The following is a 19405-nucleotide window of genomic DNA, read 5'->3' as shown; positions in this document are numbered from 1 at the left end:
TCCCTCTGGTATTTGTTTGGACTAAAGGGGAGAGAGGGTTTATGAGCTTCAGGTCTTCCGTCGGTATTGTTGGTTTTAAAGGAGGACAGAGACGATTCAAGTTCAATGTTAATGTTTAACACACACACACACACACACACACACACACACACACACACACACAGAGGAAATGAAAGGGAATTTTACAATGACCGGCATCGAGATTATCTTTTAAATGATATACCTGTTAAAAAATGAACATATCCCTATGAAAAAGATAAATCATACATGAGTTACATGCATCTATTTTATCTTATAATAATAATTTAAATGCATTTTAATGTCTATATATGATATAATATATGATATGATATTATATTGTATTTTGTGCTGCTGGACAGTTCACCACCACATTGCACCGGCTCTGTTTTAACGTTTGGTTTCAGTTCTAAAAATACTTGAGACTTTATAAACCCGCACGGCCAAACTGTTCATAACTCATATTTTCAGAAAATCTGCTCCATCTTTTCAGCCACATGAAGGTATATTAAATTCAAATGTAACTCTCTATACACATTAGTTGCACGCACACGCACATGCGCATATCGTGTTGTTACTTTATCTTAAAAACATTTCATTGTTTCCATCAAACTGCAGAAGGCCCGCAACAGCAGAACATGACAAAGTTTAAATATGTCGTGAAGAAGTCTGTTAAAATGTAATGCTTAGTGAGAACTGAGTTAATTTATATCCGTTTTCTTTCAAAGGTAAATGAACATGCGCAAAAACGCAATGCGCAAAAAGGGGACATTTTCCAACATGTTCTAGTGCTATCATGTAGAAACCAACGAATTGCATGGCTAACTGAAATATGCACAACATGTGTATTATGTGCAAATACATTACAAAAATAAATAACATTTCTTCACATTTTGTTTTATTGCATTTACATTTTTTGGCTAAACGGCAGGAGATGTTCGCGTCTTCATTCATCTAAATCTTTCCTGAAACAAAGAATTCATAGTTGAGTCGACAGCTATGTCAATAGTGTCTTAAAGGTGTGCAATTCATGATATGAAAGCATTTAATCTGCTAGTGTGTAGTGAAATGTTCAGTGTATGAAGGTCACATCTGTCGGTGCGTTTCGGCGGAGACGCAGAGACTGCATCAATAACCATAAGATATTTAATACACTGTGTCACAAATGTTCACAGTGTACATTATTTTCCGTGTTCTGTACATTAAGATCGTGTAATAGATAGAGTTAAACTATATGTAAAACTTAAACTGACGATATGTATGTATTTTTCTGTTCATGTTTATTCTATATTTCATGTTTTACTGGTAAGCAATGTAAATCTGATCTCTATTTGACTTCAGAGCAGAATTAGGGTACCAATTAGTTTGTTGAGTGTCTAGGACAGATTGTTGTTATGCACACAAGTTACAACACAGTTCAGAAAGCTGTCACACAGTGTTGTGTTGGCACAATGTGGAGTGCGAGGCTTGGAAATCCTCCACACTATGCGAGGAATTACAATGACTGACTCTCCAACGCCAGCACGCTGAGGAGATCTAAAACCTATAAACAACATTGACATTACGCGCGTGTGTCTGTGGGTTCTTGTCGAGTGTGGATGTAAAAATACTGGCTTTTTAAGTAAACATAATTATATTATATGATATAGACTCCTGCTGCTGCTGCTACCATCTCTCTATGTTCAGATAGACATGTGTCGCAACTCACCGACACTCACTTGACGCCGTGAACGCTCCACCGGATCGATGAGAGGAGCTGCCGCCTGCCGCAGTGTGTGTGTGTGTGTGTGTGTGTGTGTGTGTGTGTGTGTGTGTGTGTGTGTGTGTGTGTGTGTGTGTGTGTGTGTGTGTGTGTGTGTGTGGTGTGTGTGTGTGTGGGTGGGCGGTGCATGGAGGGGGTCTCTATCAGACTAGACAACACAACCCTCTGCTGTCATAAAATGTTCAGAGGCGAGCCTACTAGAGCTGGTCACATGACTCTCAAGGTCAAGGGCTTCTCTCTCAAAAACACACACACACACGCGCGCACACACACACACACACACACACACACACACACACACATACATACACACACACACACACACACACACACATACACACACACACACACACACACACACACACACACACACACACACACACACACACACACACACACACACACAATGCAGTCTACAAGGATATGCACCACAAACAAAAGGGTAATTAAAAGGACTACTCTATAAAATTCGACATGTGTCCACACTGTTCAAATATGTGTAAATTGGAGACATTGGAAACTAAAACTATACTTTTCGGCTGTCTCTGCCACTTTCTATTTCGTGATTTTAAAATTGTTTTGCTCAATCCTTTAACCCTTAGATGCACGAATGACTGGACCCTACAGCCTACACTCTTCCATAAGTGGGTCAAAAAGGACCCGTATTAGAATAATATGTGTTTTTATGCCATTTTTGTCATTTTGGTTAAGAAAAATCACTTGTATAATATTTAGTATTATATTTTGGTTCACACTAGAAATATTTCATATTTAATTTTTCACTATTTATAATTTTAGAAAAAGAAATTACATTTTGAAAAAAAAACGAAATTCCATAGAAAATGCATGCGGGTCATTTTTTACCCACTTATGGAAGCTTGGGGTAGTAATACAAAAACTACAATTTCTTAAAATGTATACAATTTACATTTGAATGGCATGATATTCAAAACATGTTTTTAGAGGAATAGCTGGAATATCAAATGATAAAAAAATGTAATTACAAAGATACTTCAAGAAAACCACCTCACTGGGTCAAAAAAGACCCACTTATGGAAGCTTGGGGTAATACGAAAACTACAATTTCTTAAAATTTAAATTTAAAATTTGAATGGCATGATATCCACAACATGTTTTTTGAGGAATAGCTGGAATAAGAAATTATAAAAAAAATTAATTACAAAGATACTCTAAGAAAACCACCTCACCGGGTCAAAAAAGACCCACTTATGCATAAGGGTTAATAAATATTTGACCATGTATTTATTATACAATTTTCTTCTGAACAGTGTTTAATTAATTCTATTCTATGTTATATGCATTCATTTTATTACTGCACGTAGGCCTACTTGAATTATTATGTCTATTGTGCTATTTTATTGCACTATTTTTCGTCTTTTCTTTTTTAAGTATTCCATTTTGGTGGGGCTTCTGATCTAGCCTATAACAACTCGGCTGTAGCCATTTTGCGTATGACAAAATAAAACAACTGAATCATTAAATCTACTAATTGTGTGTATCTGATCAAACTTACAGGGACACATACTATCAATTCAACACAGCTTCTAACCAACACTTGTAAACCCTTTCCGCTGTTAGCACTATTTTCTGGTTATTTAAACAAACTAGTATATGAGGTTTACCTTTGTATGGCTTTTAGATCATGTTAAATGAATTTACTTTTTACTCCAATACTGGTCAAGCTGTTATAATATCTCTACGTCACATGGTTGCACTGTTTTGGTCATATCTGGTAGATTTAGTGAGCTGCTAGAGGAAGAAAGCAACATGTTCACATGAGGAGGAAACTTCCTAAATAAAGTGATTTTCTGCTCGCGCTTTGAAGTTTTGTGCTAAATTCACAGCTTAACAACACGATTTAAGAATGTTGATGCTTTTTGTGTTTGATCAGTGGCAGATCGTGTTCACACGGGCCTGTAAAGCGATAGGAAATGGATAGCATTGCTGTGGGGATGTTCCAGAGGGTGGCCTGATCCAGATGAATTCACAGCCTCATAAACACATTTGATCTGCATGAGAATCCTCCTCCATGTGCGCGGATCACCTTTCAGCCTGACAATATGCGCATTTGTTTGCACATTTTTACGGGCATAGTTTGGCGACCAGAGACAAATTACGCGCAGGAAACCAAAATGGCCAGTTAATGAATTTGAAGAGCTACTTCCACCGGGATTAAAAGTGTTTATTAATTGCACTATACTTTGATTACGGGTTTACAGGCGTTATAAACAATTTGGACAACATAATATATTTGGGCTACAAAGCACGGACAACACTGACAAGCAGAAAACAGACAGTAGACGGGACAGTTACATAAAGCAAGCAGGAAGATGCTGTATTTACAGGAGGCCTCACAGGAGAGGGTCTTATTTTGTCCCTTTGTGTCCATTTTATCTTCCATTTGTTGACGCACACGGTTAAGCACGGTCTCAGTCCGTCAATTCGTTATTTCCCACCTTTTTTGACATTTCTCTCAGTTCATTTTTAATGCATAACACGCAAATACACCTTCACTTGATCCTCCAAAGCGCTACGGAGCGGGGGTCTTCACTTTGGCCACGAACTTCTTCTCCTTCACCCGCCGGTTCTGGAACCAGATGGTGATCTGCCGCTCGGACAGGTTGGTGCCGGCGGAGATCTTCCTCCTCTTGTCCTTGGTGATGAATTTGTTGGCGGCGTACTCCTTCTCCAGCTCCTTCAGCTGCAGCTTGGTGTACGGTATCCGCTTCTTCCTGCCGCGGCGGAAATGAGAGCCGTCGTGCTGGTGCGCCACCGCATCTGTAGGAACGGAGGACAAAGAGAAGGAGGTCTGAGGAGGGGGGGCTAATACACCGAGACACATCTCTGCCGTAACAGGGTCACTTTGTGTTGAAAGCGAGGGGGTCAGAAGATGTTATATATGTATAGGCTATTACATGTTTTGGTAATTAAAGTGGGGATTAGTTCATATAGGATTTGGAAAAAAACAAGAAACTATGTCAAGAAATGTTTAAAGTTTACTAACATGCTTGATTTTGTGATTTTATATTGAGTAACCATAGGGATATTTTTTTTTAAATGACAATGTACAATAATGTATTTTATATTCACATTATATGTAATGTTTTCTTATTGCACATATAACCCTTAAAGCATGGTCATTTTTTTAGTGATCATTTGGTGGTGCTTGATATTTTTCAGAATGATCTCTTTTTGTCTTGTTTTTTCAAAAAAGCTTAATTTCAGATCAAACAATATAGAAATGTTCATTATAATTAATTGATATGGGCCTACGTGTTCTGTATGTTAACAATATGAGCAGAAGTCGCCCCATATAAACAACACGCAACAGATGAGTTGCACGCTACCACACAACAAGACCTTTTAATTCATTAATGGCCTATTCCCTTTGGAGTATAATGAGGCAACATAAATGTGAATATTACAAATATCCTCTACAGTGACAGATGAGAATATCCTATTAATTTCTGATTTATGTTATGTTACACTGACTCCAAACAGCTTGTATTATTGTGCACCAGTAGCACCAGAAACTGTCAGATTGACACACGAGCTCACTGTTCCAAGATCTTAATTTCACTATGTTTCAAATTAATGAAGAGTGTGTTTAATTATCAGAGCACATTAATCATATCATGCACTGGCAACGTCAACACTCTATGATCTATTCCTGATGAAATGTCACACAATAACTAAATAGCAGAACAATAGCACAGTGACTTTGAGTTTAAAAGGAGAATGTAAAGTTTTACCAGCCAGAGCAGACTTCCAGAGGTGTCCTGCCTGGCCCTGGTCCTTGCAGTACATCTGTCCCCCCCAGCCGTTTGTCAGAGCCCAGGGCTGGTAGCTGTCCATCGGCAGCAGCGTGTCATGGCGCGGCTCGCTGCCCAGCGTCTGGACCACCGACACGTCCAGGTAGCTGGCCATGGACTGGTACGGGCTCGGGTATCCGTGATAAAAGGCGAACTCTTTGGCGCGGTGGTTCGGGTAATCGTCGGGGTTCACCGTGGTGTCCATGTACTGCGAGCTGAGCGCGGGCCCCGCCGCCTGAGTGCAAGACTTCACAGAACCCCGCCCCATCCTGCACGGGTAGTAGCCGTTACCGAAGTAGCTGTATGGTAACGCGGTGGCGGCAGAAGAGCTCTGGTGCGGCATGGCGGCACCAGGACACGGTCCTGCCGCGCACTGCTTCCCCGCAGGCCCGCCTGTCTCACTGGAGCCTGAAGCGGACACCTCCACCGTGGGGTATCCCGTTGAAGAGTGCACCAGGCCGGACGGGTGGCCGCCCAGAGCTGCGGCCGCCGCAGAGTGCGCCATTATGTTGCGGCACTGGCTCGCGGCGAAGTTGCTGCTGCCCACCAGCCCCTCCATGTTCTTGTTCAGATCGTCCAGATTGTTTTCATACACAAACATCACCGTGTCCGCTGGCCAGCGAGGGTTTAGAACCAAGGAGGCGGTCATATGCGCTCCTTTTCCCGGTGTGTCCTCCGCGCGCTGCCGTTTCCGCTCTGACTGTCCGCTCCTGCGCGCTAAGCTGCTACATCGGCTAAAAGAAAAGAACTGTTGCGCATTTGCTCTCCTCTGATCGCAGACTCAGGTCATTCACATGTAGGGCCTACCGTCACGCGCACCCTCATAGCACGCGTGCGCTGCCTCACTGCGCCGTTTGGTGACTGCACTCGCTTGGAAGCAAAGACTCCCGGTAACCGGCCGCACCTCCGGTTACATCCCAGCCGCAGCCTTGACGCAACAAGCCCCCGAGAGTAGGGGGGGGGGGGGGGGGGGTCGCGAGTCCATTGGATGGAACCGGATGATCACGTGAGGGGGCAACAGAAAAAAAAGAAGCAGAAGAAGAGACTTGGGGCTTGTCAGTCAAAGAAAGAATGTTTATGAGGCTCGAGCTGTGGCACGAAGAGGAGCTGAGTTTTGGAGCGGGTCAGCTCCCTGGATGTGCCGCAGCGCAGTGTGTCAAACACAGAGAGACAGATATTATCATAGTGACACAAAATAAATCTCTTTACAGACAGTTCGGTGCTGTGCGTAAAGACGCACAGGGAGACGGCGCTCAAATAAATCTATTAATGTATGGGTCACGTTTATTAATAATACATGGTACATTTCGTCTGACATATAATCCCCCAGTTCTTTTAATCTTTTCATAGATGATATAACCTGAAACACTGATACACTGATATAGCCTAATTCATGTAAGGTAAATATTGTATTGTACTGAATTTACAATGAACACACCTGCAGGAGACACTGATGGAATAGAAAGCAAACTATAGGTAATTTTACATTGAATAAAAAGTGCGATAAATGCTAATAATAATTCTAAATATTAGATATTGGAGAGTTATGGACACTTTTAAAGACTTATAACATACGCTGCCAAATACATGAAAACAGGGTTTTTGTTGTCACAAAAGCATTTAAAAATATAACAAAACAAAAAAAAGACATGTAATGAGACTTTCCAGGAGCAGTGCAGGGTTTCAAAATAAATATTAGATTGAATAATTATACCCACTTGCCCATTTCTCAGCCTCTGTGTCTCTCCCGCTCTCACCATCTGAGTGGAGGAAGGGGATTTATGAAGTGATTTGGAGGTTTTAATATTTTAGAAATATGGCTTTGGTTCAAAACGCCTCAGTCAGATTTCCACGGCACTTCTGAGCCGTGTTATGTGCGTAATCATTTCACCGGCTGCTTACGGGTTTATATATGTGAGCGTGAGTCTCTCATGCTGTGCGGAACTCATTTTTCTGACACTTTTCTGGCACAAAGATTTTTGACATATTTCCGGATAAAAGACTTCAAGCACACACTCACTGTCACTTTTTCATCCATGTGGCCTTCTAGGTGTTAAGCTTCCTTTAACAAAATAATGGAGACAAATCAGTGTGTTAATAACTGACTGACAAAAGGATCCAGTGTTGTCGTAGTGGGTGAACCCTGATAGTCATCACTAAGGAGGTTTCTTTAAAAAATATAAAATACAACATAGGCCTGATTTAAGCGTCATGCATTTTGCAGATTGAGTATTATTTTATTAAACGCTATACGCCATATTTTGCACATGTTTGGTATCTATATGGTAACCTTGAGATCACGAGGAATCTTTGTGTTCGGATAGGCCGGTGAGCCTATAGCAACATGTCTGAAGGAGAAGCTTTGTTTTATTTTTGATCATCCAGGGTCAGGAGTATTCCATAATGCTGGGCAGCGAAGAATTGACTCTGCAAAGGTATATTTGTTACATCAGATTCCACTTCATAAGGCAGCAGAGGACAGGTGACGGAGGAGGACAGGGCCAAGCTTCCTAATCTGAGCAGTCAGTGGAAACAAATCCACTGAAGGCTGAATGAAGAAGCAGATAATCATAGATTACGGTGAAAAGGACATTTAAAACCTGATGTTTAGACATGGAGACAGAACCGTGCCTTTTTTTCGGCCTAACGTATGGCAGTTAAGGTTGAACGTATTCTTTTTTATATAATACAATAAAATAGTATGAATCATTTTAAAATTAAAATAACTTTGGGTGAATGTCCACTTTTGGTAGTTGGTGTTCGCTGATAAATACCGCAACGTGGGAATGAAAGCTCCGTGAAAAGGCAAGGGAAAGGAAAGGAGGAAAGCGTCCCTTGTAGTATCTTTTCTTTGTTTGTGTTTTTTTACATTTCCAATAAGAATACATTTAGATATTTAAGTAAAAATAATATAATAAATAACCCATGTTGTCTTCCTATCAACTTTTGTCCTCCCGGTTTGACTATTTATTAAGCACTACGCGTTATTTTTCTGGGACTAACATACAATTGACTTATATCCCCACATTTGACAAGATGACAACAGGAAGGATAAATAAGACTACAACGTTAACAAGAAAGTGCTTTTGATGATGCTGAAAAATAATTATTTTGTATATTACACATTGCTTTGGTGTATAATAACAAAAACAAGATAAGAGGAATTAAGTTGTGAAAAGGGGCTAATACAGAAGCTTTTTTTTTTTAAATGCACAAAAAATACAAATATACAACAAAGCAAGTACAAACAGATGATGACAAGTTTCTCTGAAACCTAACGTGCAGTATACCAGAATGTAAGTGCAGAGCTGTGGTGTTTTAAAAGAGGGACAGTTGAACAGAAATGTGCATGGAATATGGAGACTGGAGGATGTGCGTAAAAAGTCAAATGTCTTTGGAAGAGAGAAAACAAGACGATTTAAAGCTAAACGTGTGTATATCTGGATGTGAAGGTGTGGCGTGTCTCCATCCCATCAGATCAACACCTGAACATATGAACACCAACATGGCTTCCTCTGAAGTGTTGTAGCATGGCCCGCAGTGGACACACACACACACACACACACACACACACACACACACACACACACACACACACACACACACACACACACACACACACACACACACACACACACACACACACACACACAGTGCCTCTCACAGTGTGGTCTGCTGGCCGGCTGGCCCCTGAGGGTCAAGGTCAAGTTTAACACGGAGAGAGGGGGGGCAAACAGACAGAGAGAGAGAGACAGATGTAATGAGCTCAAGTTCAAGGCCACCGCACACCTAGAAGCTTCTTCTGTGTCTGTGCGCGTGCGTGTGTGCGCGCAGATGACACGGAAGACGCCATGCTGTCTCAGGGACGGTCCAACATCACCAGGCCAAAGAAAATAAGACAAACATCCTGAAGCTGCTCTCTATAAATCATTAACCCTACATATCTGCCTCCATGCAGGGGGAGGGGGGGAGAGAGCAGGGCGGAACATCTTTTCTGTATTCGTTGTCAGTTAGTATTTATAATGTACGAATGATGGAGCCTATACTTATTAACGTGTTCTTCTTTATTAAATGTCTAAATCAACTCATATTATTTAACTTTTTATCTGCACTGTCCACTGTAACAATAAGTCTCCCGTCAGGAAGAATAGACGTCTTTATCTGAACTGACGCTCATCCTTTTATTCTCATCAAGTCAACATAGATCTGCTGCTGATCACATCCAGCGAAAACACTCAATAGGCTACTGACGCAGCCATTTGCACATATTTTTCAATATGGTTAAGCTGCTTTTTTTTTGTTGCACACTCTTGCACTTCAATGCCAACACTTAATTATTTTTCCTGAAGGGGCAATTTAAGGCAGGCGAGCACCTACATAAAATACACCTGATTCATTCAAACATATAAATAACATTTTAAAGACGCTGGATGACAGAGGAAAGTGAAAGATCACAATTCAGTGTTACAATAACGAAATGCAGATGTGTAAAGCCTGTGATGTAGACACCAATAAACAGGATGCCCCCTATAAGGGATTATCCCGGTACCGGGCCTACCGTGCCCCGGGGCCAAAGATACGGGTCCCCTGATCGGATGCGTTATATTTTCACAGGTGTGTGTAGCAAACCACTGCATAGTAATTTAGTGAAGCAAACTGAATACACAGCACGCCACAAAAGCTCTTTATAAAATATAACCTTCACCGGCATTCAGTCCTGAGGGGTTTTATATCAAATGTTTGGAGAGGCTTTGACAGGAATTAGAGGCATTTTGATCTTTAACATGAACAAAATACGGATGTCCTGCAGCAGTTAACCTGCTGCTATAGCTGAAGGCGTGAACCATGTGAGGCGCACGGGTGATGCGTACAGGAACACCGACGGAAAAGATACACTGAAAAGACTCGACTTCACTGTAGTAGCCTACATGTTAAGACTTTGAGAAAATAACACCAGAAAAAAACGCATATATTTATGAGCTGAATACAAAATATGTCTTTAGTTTGGCAGAGGATTTGCACACGTTGCAGAAAACACACATCTCTTCTGCGCTTCAGAGAGAATGTGACCAGGCCGTGTCTCTGCTCATTAGTTCACTTCTCTAAGGAGAGTCATCCTTCTTTCTTCATAGTGTAGCTACATTATTTTATATAGTGTGTCCTTTGGTGGCATCTGGCCCTTTCGTCTCAATTAGCTGCATTTACATTTCAATTGGAGTCAGTCAAAAAAGTATTTTAACCTTTATATCACGCGTCACAGGGTTAACTAACTCTAATAATAATAATAATAGCTTGGATTTATATAGCGCCTTTCATGAGACCCAAGGTCGCTTAACCCTAACACTATTTCCTTTCATAAATAGACACAATCTCTGGCTGGCTTTAATTTGAACAAAAATAAAGCCAGTTTTCTCTTTATAGTAGAGGTTGTTATCATCAAAATTCAAAAAAACTAAAAAACTCGTGGAGTATTCTGTGTACAGCAAACATATCGGTTAAATGCTGAGTCAGCAGTAAGCCCGTTGCTTCAGTTACCGGAGGTAACGTTAGATAAAGGGCAGCATCGGACAAGGAGAAATGATAGGCCTATACATAATTAGAAAAGCAGTTGTGAAAATGTGTGTCTTTTAGGAAAACACTGACCAAACCCTCCGTTAACCTGCTGCACTCCAGCAAACAGAGAACCTGTAACAACACTTAATGACCAACACACACATTAGCGGAGACAAACTCCTTGCATTCTGAAGCTCTACCAACTAGTTCAACACGAGAGGACTTTTAACAACAGATTTTTTTTCTAGAAACAAGAGAAGCGAAGATTCATTTGAAAATAAGATTTTAATAAAAGATGTCAACAGGATTAATTGTATTATTATTGTGAAATAATTACCTGCAAACGAAACCAACAATGTGAACATATTTCTATTTTGTCATATTGTCTGTGAACTCCCCAGATTTACAAACATTCCAGGGCACAGCTGATTGTTCTCTCAGGTGGATACATCCATGTTAGGACGTGTATTGTCTTTAAAATTGTGAAATGTATTGTAAAAAATGTTGGTATATAAAATATAAAGAAATATCCAACATGTATACAATAACTAACTTTTTCTGGAGCTATTGAATGTCTTCTATAATAAAACACGACCAAAGTCAGATTTTCCATTGAGGTCATGAGAGTAAGTTGTTTAAAGGCTCTGCAGTTTTACACTATTTATAACATGTAAGACACAGTAATACATAAACAATATAATACACATAACAGTTTTAGCAACATGTGGTTTCACTTCAGTGTATTTGTCACAGGAGTTTTTCCTCACTTACAGTTGTTCCCCTCTGACAGCAGAGCATGGAGCCTGCAGCAGCTCAGCTCCATGCTTCATTATGAGAGCGGCTCATTAAACCTCCTGCACCTGACGCCTGTGGGAAACCAGCTCATGAAACTGAAGAAATTGAAGCCTGGCAGTGTGCCCCATGTTCACCAACAGAGACACAGCCTGCACACTGCATCCAAACTGCCTTCATTTGATGCCACATCTCAGTAATTAAAAACAAAAAGAGCCTTCGTTTGCCATCTTGGAGTTGGAAATAACTATCTGAGTGTGGTTTAAGCCATATGTGTGATATTTTGCCAGACATAGCGCCTCAAATTCCCCACTTGTGTTGTTGTTGTTGTTCGCTCTGATGATATAACAGCTGAATACTGAGCTCCTTTGAGCAGTTAGGGTTAGGGTTAGGGGTTAGTGGTGACGCAGTGATTGAGTCATCAGCTGACTGAATCCCATCATAATCAGCCTTTAATAACACAAGAGATATCCAAACTAAATTAATTGTCATCTTAACAAAGAAAATATGTTAATGATTTCTATATGTTGGTTTAGTTTATGTAAGCCATCATTGTGAACATCAGTGTGATTACTTCCCATCATCATTACTTCCCATTATGCAATATGTAACAATAATAAGATTAAGATGAACCTTAATTTATAGTCATAAAACCCAGGCCTTAACAGTGTGTCCTTTGTCGTTGAACTTGACCTTGTTGTTGAGCATTTAAAGGTGGGGTATGTAATTTATTTCAGAAACACTTTTTGTTATATTCCATGGAATGCTCTTAACATCCCGATAGCAATGAATATATTAAATGCTTTGACAATAAAGACATACAAACATTTCATCTGTGGAAGCCGTGGCGCTGTAAAAAGCACGACCAATCATTTTAGCCGGCCCGGCTAAAATAACTGGATGGCCTACATGCTTGTCTGTGCACAAACTTATCTCGTGCCCTCATTGGTCATGTGCGCGTTCGTGTGTGTTGGAGGAGGGGCTCTGTAAGGAAGTGGCAGATTTTTTCCGGTTGTGTATTTTCAAATTCTAGCCACTCGAGCTGGTTTCTCCAAAATTACCTACCCCACCTTTAAGAAGAGGAGAGTGTCTGCGTGTGTGTGTGTGTGTGTGTGTGTGTGTGTGTGTGTGTGTGTGTGTGTGTGTGTGTGTGTGTGTGTGTGTGTGTGTGTGTGTGTGTGTGTGTGTGTGTCAGAGAGCTTTTTTAACAGGTCTGACTTTTCTTTCTACATTGCATTTTGTGTGTTAAAACTTTCAAATTAATTGAAATGAATGGATCAGGGAAATCTGCTGTCATCATCTTAGAGACAGGAACACCTTAATTACTGAATTAAATAATTAATATCTGCTTTATTTTGACCACAGCAAGAAAAAATGACATGTTTATAACATTGCAAAAGGCTATAGGACAGAGGATGAGTTCATTCATGAGTGTAGACATGATACACTACAAGCATCATGATTTCATAATACATTTAAATATGATCCCAAATACAAAACCTTACATAATAAAAAGCAACAAAATATGAATATCAACACATTTATGAGCAAGTTAATTATTCATATGACGATCAGGGTTTGTTAACAATAAATGGATATTTTCTAAACTGTTATATTTTACAGAATGTTCTTATCCTCAACATGAGTTTTAATTTTTTAACACTAAATGCAATCTCAGAGTCAAATCACATAATTGTGTCAATAGATGTGACAGTTGAAAATACTTCTTTTTTTTAAATAAAGGATTAGAGATGACATCACCAAATATAACAGTGACATGAAAAAACGGGGAGTAAGATTTACTTAGGAAAATCGAGGTAAGAAAACGCACTCAGAAAACCTAAGTAAATTTAACAACGTATATTTCAAGTAGCTTCTACTTACAGTTAAGAAGTGTTTGTTACTAAAGGCACTTAAGTAAACTTTACTGTCACACTCAGTTTTTGTAAGTACATTTGACGTACTATTGTATAGTAGTTTACTTAAAGGGGACCTATCATGCAAAATGCACTTTTGTACGTCTTTTATACATGAATATGTGTCCCCGGTGTTCCAGGGAACTCACCAAGTGTCAGAAAACACAACCCTCTCTATTTTCCTCCATACCCAAATCTCTAAAAAAGGGGCTGCAACGGATCTGATAAAAACTGATCCCGATTTGAACACTGTCCTGACGTCAGGACAGTGGCGCTACGGCTATTGGGCCAACTCCACCAATCAGGAGGAGACAGCCACGGCCATTGCCGTTCGAAAGTGCTGGAGACGCTGTAGTACATATGCCAGGCCTGTAAGTGGCGCTGTAGTCTGCCACAAAAGCAGCGAAGAAGACTTGGTTACCATGGTTACCCTTCTGTTTATTCTCCGCTGTGGCTTTTTTTCTCCCTCCCCGAGGCAAGCGTTTGCTCCCGCTGCTTTAATTCAATGCAATCCCTCCCCGTCGAGGCAAGCACTGTAATTCTCTCCGGTTAGTCCACCAGCAGATGACAAACACCCACCTCTCCGCCTCTTCCAAGGAACGAGGGGACCGTGCGGCAGAGTTTCAGTTTCAGTTACTTTCGCCGGTCAAGATGTCCGTTAAAGTTGAAATCTTCCGGACAAAATTAGAAAAGTGCCGGTCAAAGGTCTTCTTTGTTATTTATTGAGCTTTAAAACAAATGAATAACGACTCTATATAATAAAACACGGAGGACGGAGATCTCTTTTTCTCCCCCTCTTCTGACAGCCCAGCAGCTGATCAGAGCAGTCTCCCCTCTCCTGCAGGGGGGCGTGGTCAGCAGAATCAGACCCGTAGACAGCAAACAGCACATAGAGCGAAATGAGGCATGGCTAAAATGCATGATCTGTTTGGTATTTCGAAAACAGAAACGTATAAATATACCTTATATAGGTATGGCCCTCCAATATATCATTTAAATATAGCATGATAGGTTTCCTTTAAAGGGGACCTATCATGCAAAATGCACTTTTGTACATCTTTTATACATGAATATGTGTCCCCGGTGTGTCAGGGAACTCACCAAGTGTCAGAAAACACAACCCTCTCTCATTTCCTCCATACCCAAATCTCTAAAAAAAGGGGCTGCAACGGAGCTGATACAGATTTGAAATTGTTCTGACGTCAGAAAAGGGGTGCTCCGCCATATGGGCAACTCTCCACCTATCAGGGGAATGGGGGGTTAGGCCACGGCCACGGCCATTGCCGCTCGAAAGCGCTGGAGACGCTGTGTACATGCCAGGCCTGTAAGTGGCGCTGTAGTCTGCCACAAAAGCAGCGAAGAAGACTTCTCACAGAATCAGCATGATCTGTTTGGTATTTTGAAAAAAAAACTTCACAGACATGTTTTATATAGGTATGGCCCTACAATATATTATTCAAATATAGCATGATAGGTCCACTTTAAGATTACATTTGCATACAAATCTCCAGTAAAAAATATTTGGCTTTTCAGGTTGTTTTTACTTGCTATTTTTTTATTTAATAAATATGTAGGTAATATTTAAATATAATTATTAAGTATCATCAAATGCAATTCTTATTCAATAAAACTGTTTTACACTAAGGCTAAAACATGAAACAGTAGACACTTTTAAACAACACTATTCTGCCCAGCTGGGCAGACAGACAACAGGTTCCCAAGAAAAACTCTGCTTCAGAAGTTCCGTTTTAAAGTTTTACTCAGAAAGCACTGTAAAACTGGACACACAAGAAAATGTACATTCATTTCAAGCATAGCAATCATTTAACATATCATACATTTCCCGCGTGTGCTAACAACCATATAAACGATGCGTTAGCTTCATGCTAACCCCTATGGGACATTACATTGAAAGGCTAGCGGTTAGCATACATCGTTGCAACTATGAATTCACAGCAATATTTCCACCATTTAACAATGTATCCCTCACACATACTCTTCATAAACAATGTTGAAACAACAGAGCATAGAAACACTTACAGGCATATGTTTTCTTAGACAACAATGCAGAGTAGAAACGTGCGTCTGAATACATGTAAGAGTTCTGCATAACTATGGCAACACTGAAATTACAATACATAACTCATTGATTGATTGAATTGATTGATTGAAAAGTTTATTAACAGCTTGTATATTGGGTACAGTACAGTACAGCTCAAAACATACAATTGTTAAGGGGATGCAGACCAGAGAAAGACTCAAAGCACTGTAATTATCATTTTTACCCACTAGGTGTCCTTTTGACCTAAACAACAGGGCAACACAAACACATTTATTTTTGTTCTGTTGCAGGGGCGGGATCAACCTCTAACAACAACAAAAAGCCCGCGTTTGATCCAGTTTGTACACAACGATGGAAAACCTAAAACTTAACAAGCAGCAGTGGTCCACTGAAGAGACCAGCTGTCTACTACGACGCTGAAGTTGGCTTCCGATTCAGAGCTTCCGATTCGGCAGTTAAGGGGAAAGTTAAGGGAAATTTAATTTACAGCGCTGAGCGAACAATCCTCCGTGTTTGAACCTCTTAAATCGCTGCATAGCCGATTTATTTGGACTGGATTATCCCAGAGGGTCTAAACATTCTTTATAACACAGTTTCAGATTTGTGAAACCTTAATTCTATTTGTGAAAATTAAAAAAGAGAGATTTCAGTGCTTTTTTTACATCTAGACCACATTAGACCAGGTCCTGATCCAAAACCACTATAGCTAGACTCATCAAATCTGGACTGGATTATCCCAGAGAGGCTAAACATTCTTTATAACACAGTTTCAGATTTGTGAAACCTTAATTCTATTTGTGAAAATACAAAAAAGAGAGATTTCAGTGCTTTTTTGACTGCTGCTCCAGGTGAGGCTGCAGCAGCTCTGTGCCCTGATGTGAGCTACATCATCTGTCTTTTGGAGTATGTGGTGTTCTAAGGCTCTGTGCCTGTTAGCACGTTAGCTTAGCTCTTGCTGGGTGACAGACCCTGCAGTTTGTGATGGAGTCTTACCGCTGATGCACTGGCAGAAAGAACATAATTGCGAGGCCTGGTCTCCTGAAAAGCAGGTGCAGCCTACAAACAAGAGCAGGGAGGAGGAGACACATGTTGGCACAGTCATGCATTACAATCATAAAGCAGAACAACTAAAATAGGACCCAAATGCAGTAAAAGGACTAAAAGGTCAGGTAACCAAAAGCAAGCTTTATTTTCCTGAATGGCAAAAGAAAACAAGGAACAACTTAACATAACAAAACCGAAAATGAAAACAACAAACCAAAACCATGACACTCAGTCCAGTATGCAGCTGTGAGAGGGTCTCCATCCTTTAATATCTGAGCAGAGGCCTTTTTCACAGACACATGTAGTTCAGCTGTCGCTGGACTCCACTCAGGTTTTCACAGAGCTGAAACTCAATCCCATCTACAATCAGAGAACAGACTACGTTTAGTTTATTTAAATCCCAACTCAAAACATGGTTAGTGAGGAATCAGCTCTGAAACACTGACACAATCTTCTGCTCCTTACAACCCACTGTCTGTGTTTTAACATGTTCTTTTGTTTTGTTTTATTATTCTGTCTTTTTATTTATTTAAGTATTCCAGTAATGTATGTTGCATGTTTTAATTTCATTGTATTTACTTGTTTAAATGAAATGTGTTTTAGGTTGACTTATCAAATCTGTCCAGGGACAACAGATGAACAATAGCCTCTTGGCTAACTCTGGCACGTTTACAGCAATGTTAATTAATGTGCACTGTCCCTGTTAAACAAATGAATAAATAAATAAAAATAAAAATAAGTGTATGCTCCTCATTTAGGTGATAATTATTTAGCTACTAAGTTTTCGTATCTTAAATACTGTTTCATAGCAAACAAATAAATGAATGAGATGTTAAAGGAATTCAGGTTCATGAGATAAAGAAATAGGCTAACCTTCAGTCTTTCATCCACTTTGAACAGCTTCTGCTGCTTTGTCCTAAAGCAAAATATGAATAGCAATTATTTTTCTGAGGGATTAGAGAAGACAGGATTAAAATGAACTAACTTTCTCATACCATTGTTACCAAAGTGTTATCTTCTAATCTTGTAATGTCTTTCACATTCCAAGCAATCCTAGTACTCAAGATGACATACTGTAATTAGGCAAACAAAGCTTGTTGCTTAAAGTAAACTTGAACAATGCTAGTTATAGACTATATTTAATTTCCTGTTTAAATGTTTTGCCTGCAACTGTAAATACATTAAGTTTATATAAGTATACCTACTTATCTGTTGAATTTTTATTTGCAACAAAAAAATTAGAATAACTTTAAGAAGTAAAGACTTTATTCTTCCTTAATTAGCTGTCCATACTTACCCGGACCATAACAATGTGGCCAACACGGGAGTTAGCCCCAAGTTTTCTTTGGATGGTCGTCTCTTTGATGACGGTATCTCCTCTTCCAGGCTTTTCATTTTCTTCAAGGCCATCATAGAAATGCCAGCTTCTATCTAAACCCAATTTGTGGAATGCCACAAAGTGATTTGCAGGCCCCAGGTGATATGTCACAGCAGCTGGCTCATACCTTTGTGACAAGAGTATTGTACAAAGACTGTGTGAAATAGCAATATAAACAAATGGAACAAGTTAAAACAGACAGCAACATTTGAGCACAGCCAAAGACATGACTGTATGTAAGTCTTACATTCCACCAAGAATTGTAACCAGATGTGGCAAGGCTGTAGGATGATGCTTGTTGGTTAGCTTCCCCTGGTTTATTACTGAAAGTAATAAAATACAAGGCTCTCCATGCACGAAGACACGCTGCACTGTTGTCTCCTTAAAAGTGCATTGTTTCAAACCTCTGTTGAGATAAAAGGAAAAATAAATAATAATTGGCTTAATAAAATGAAATGATAGACCCAACATACATAAGACCTCTATAGCATTGAAACTTTAACAAATAAATCCTGATCACCCTTGATTGCAAGGCTTGAAATTGGTTCAGTGAAGTTGTAAACATATGGGTGATATTGTCCTGTTGCTTTCAATTGTGTTAACTTCCTACGACTAGGTTCAGAATATTTCAATTTTCTTGATAACATTTGAATGTTACAGGACAATGGTCACATATCTAAGTGATTCATCAAGGTCAGCGAGGGATATAGTTGGTCTTCATACCTCAATCATTTATTTACAATGTAGATCAATGGAACTGTTTGGCATATACATTTTACAATGAATTATCTGAAATACATATGGTACTTACCTCTTGCAAGGAAGAACTTTTAGGGACTCATTCGCCCACTTGTCGACATCAGCCTGTATGTTCCCAAAATCTGCACATCTTGAAAGGGAATAAAACATAATTGAAAAAGACAAGTAAATTAACTTAAATATGACCAATCTCTGCAATCTTTAACTCATGAGACTTTCTTTTTGGATGCAATAAATTATACTATTGCTTACAAGTACATTCATTTGATTTAATAAATACATTATATT

The 19405-nt window shown here is 39.7% G+C and overlaps 1 protein-coding gene across 1 annotated transcript; it reads right to left on the bottom strand.

Annotated features, from left to right (window-relative positions):
• Positions 1 to 3974: 3974 nt before the first annotated feature.
• hoxb13a (homeobox B13a) lies at positions 3975 to 6474 on the bottom strand. Its single transcript, XM_034113717.1, has 2 exons — positions 5554 to 6474; positions 3975 to 4579 (listed from the first exon to the last, which is right to left on the bottom strand). The coding sequence occupies exons 1-2, from the start codon at positions 6260 to 6262 to the stop codon at positions 4332 to 4334; spliced, it is 957 nt and encodes a 318-aa protein (XP_033969608.1). The 5' UTR covers positions 6263 to 6474; the 3' UTR covers positions 3975 to 4331.
• Between the last annotated feature and the right edge of the window lie 12931 nt (positions 6475 to 19405).

Source organism: Trematomus bernacchii, unplaced genomic scaffold (genome assembly GCF_902827165.1).
Source record: "Trematomus bernacchii unplaced genomic scaffold, fTreBer1.1, whole genome shotgun sequence".
NCBI classification, from domain to species: domain Eukaryota; kingdom Metazoa; phylum Chordata; class Actinopteri; order Perciformes; family Nototheniidae; genus Trematomus; species Trematomus bernacchii.
The sequence above is the reverse complement of the archived record's forward strand: the minus strand, read 5'-3'. Positions and strand labels throughout refer to the sequence as shown.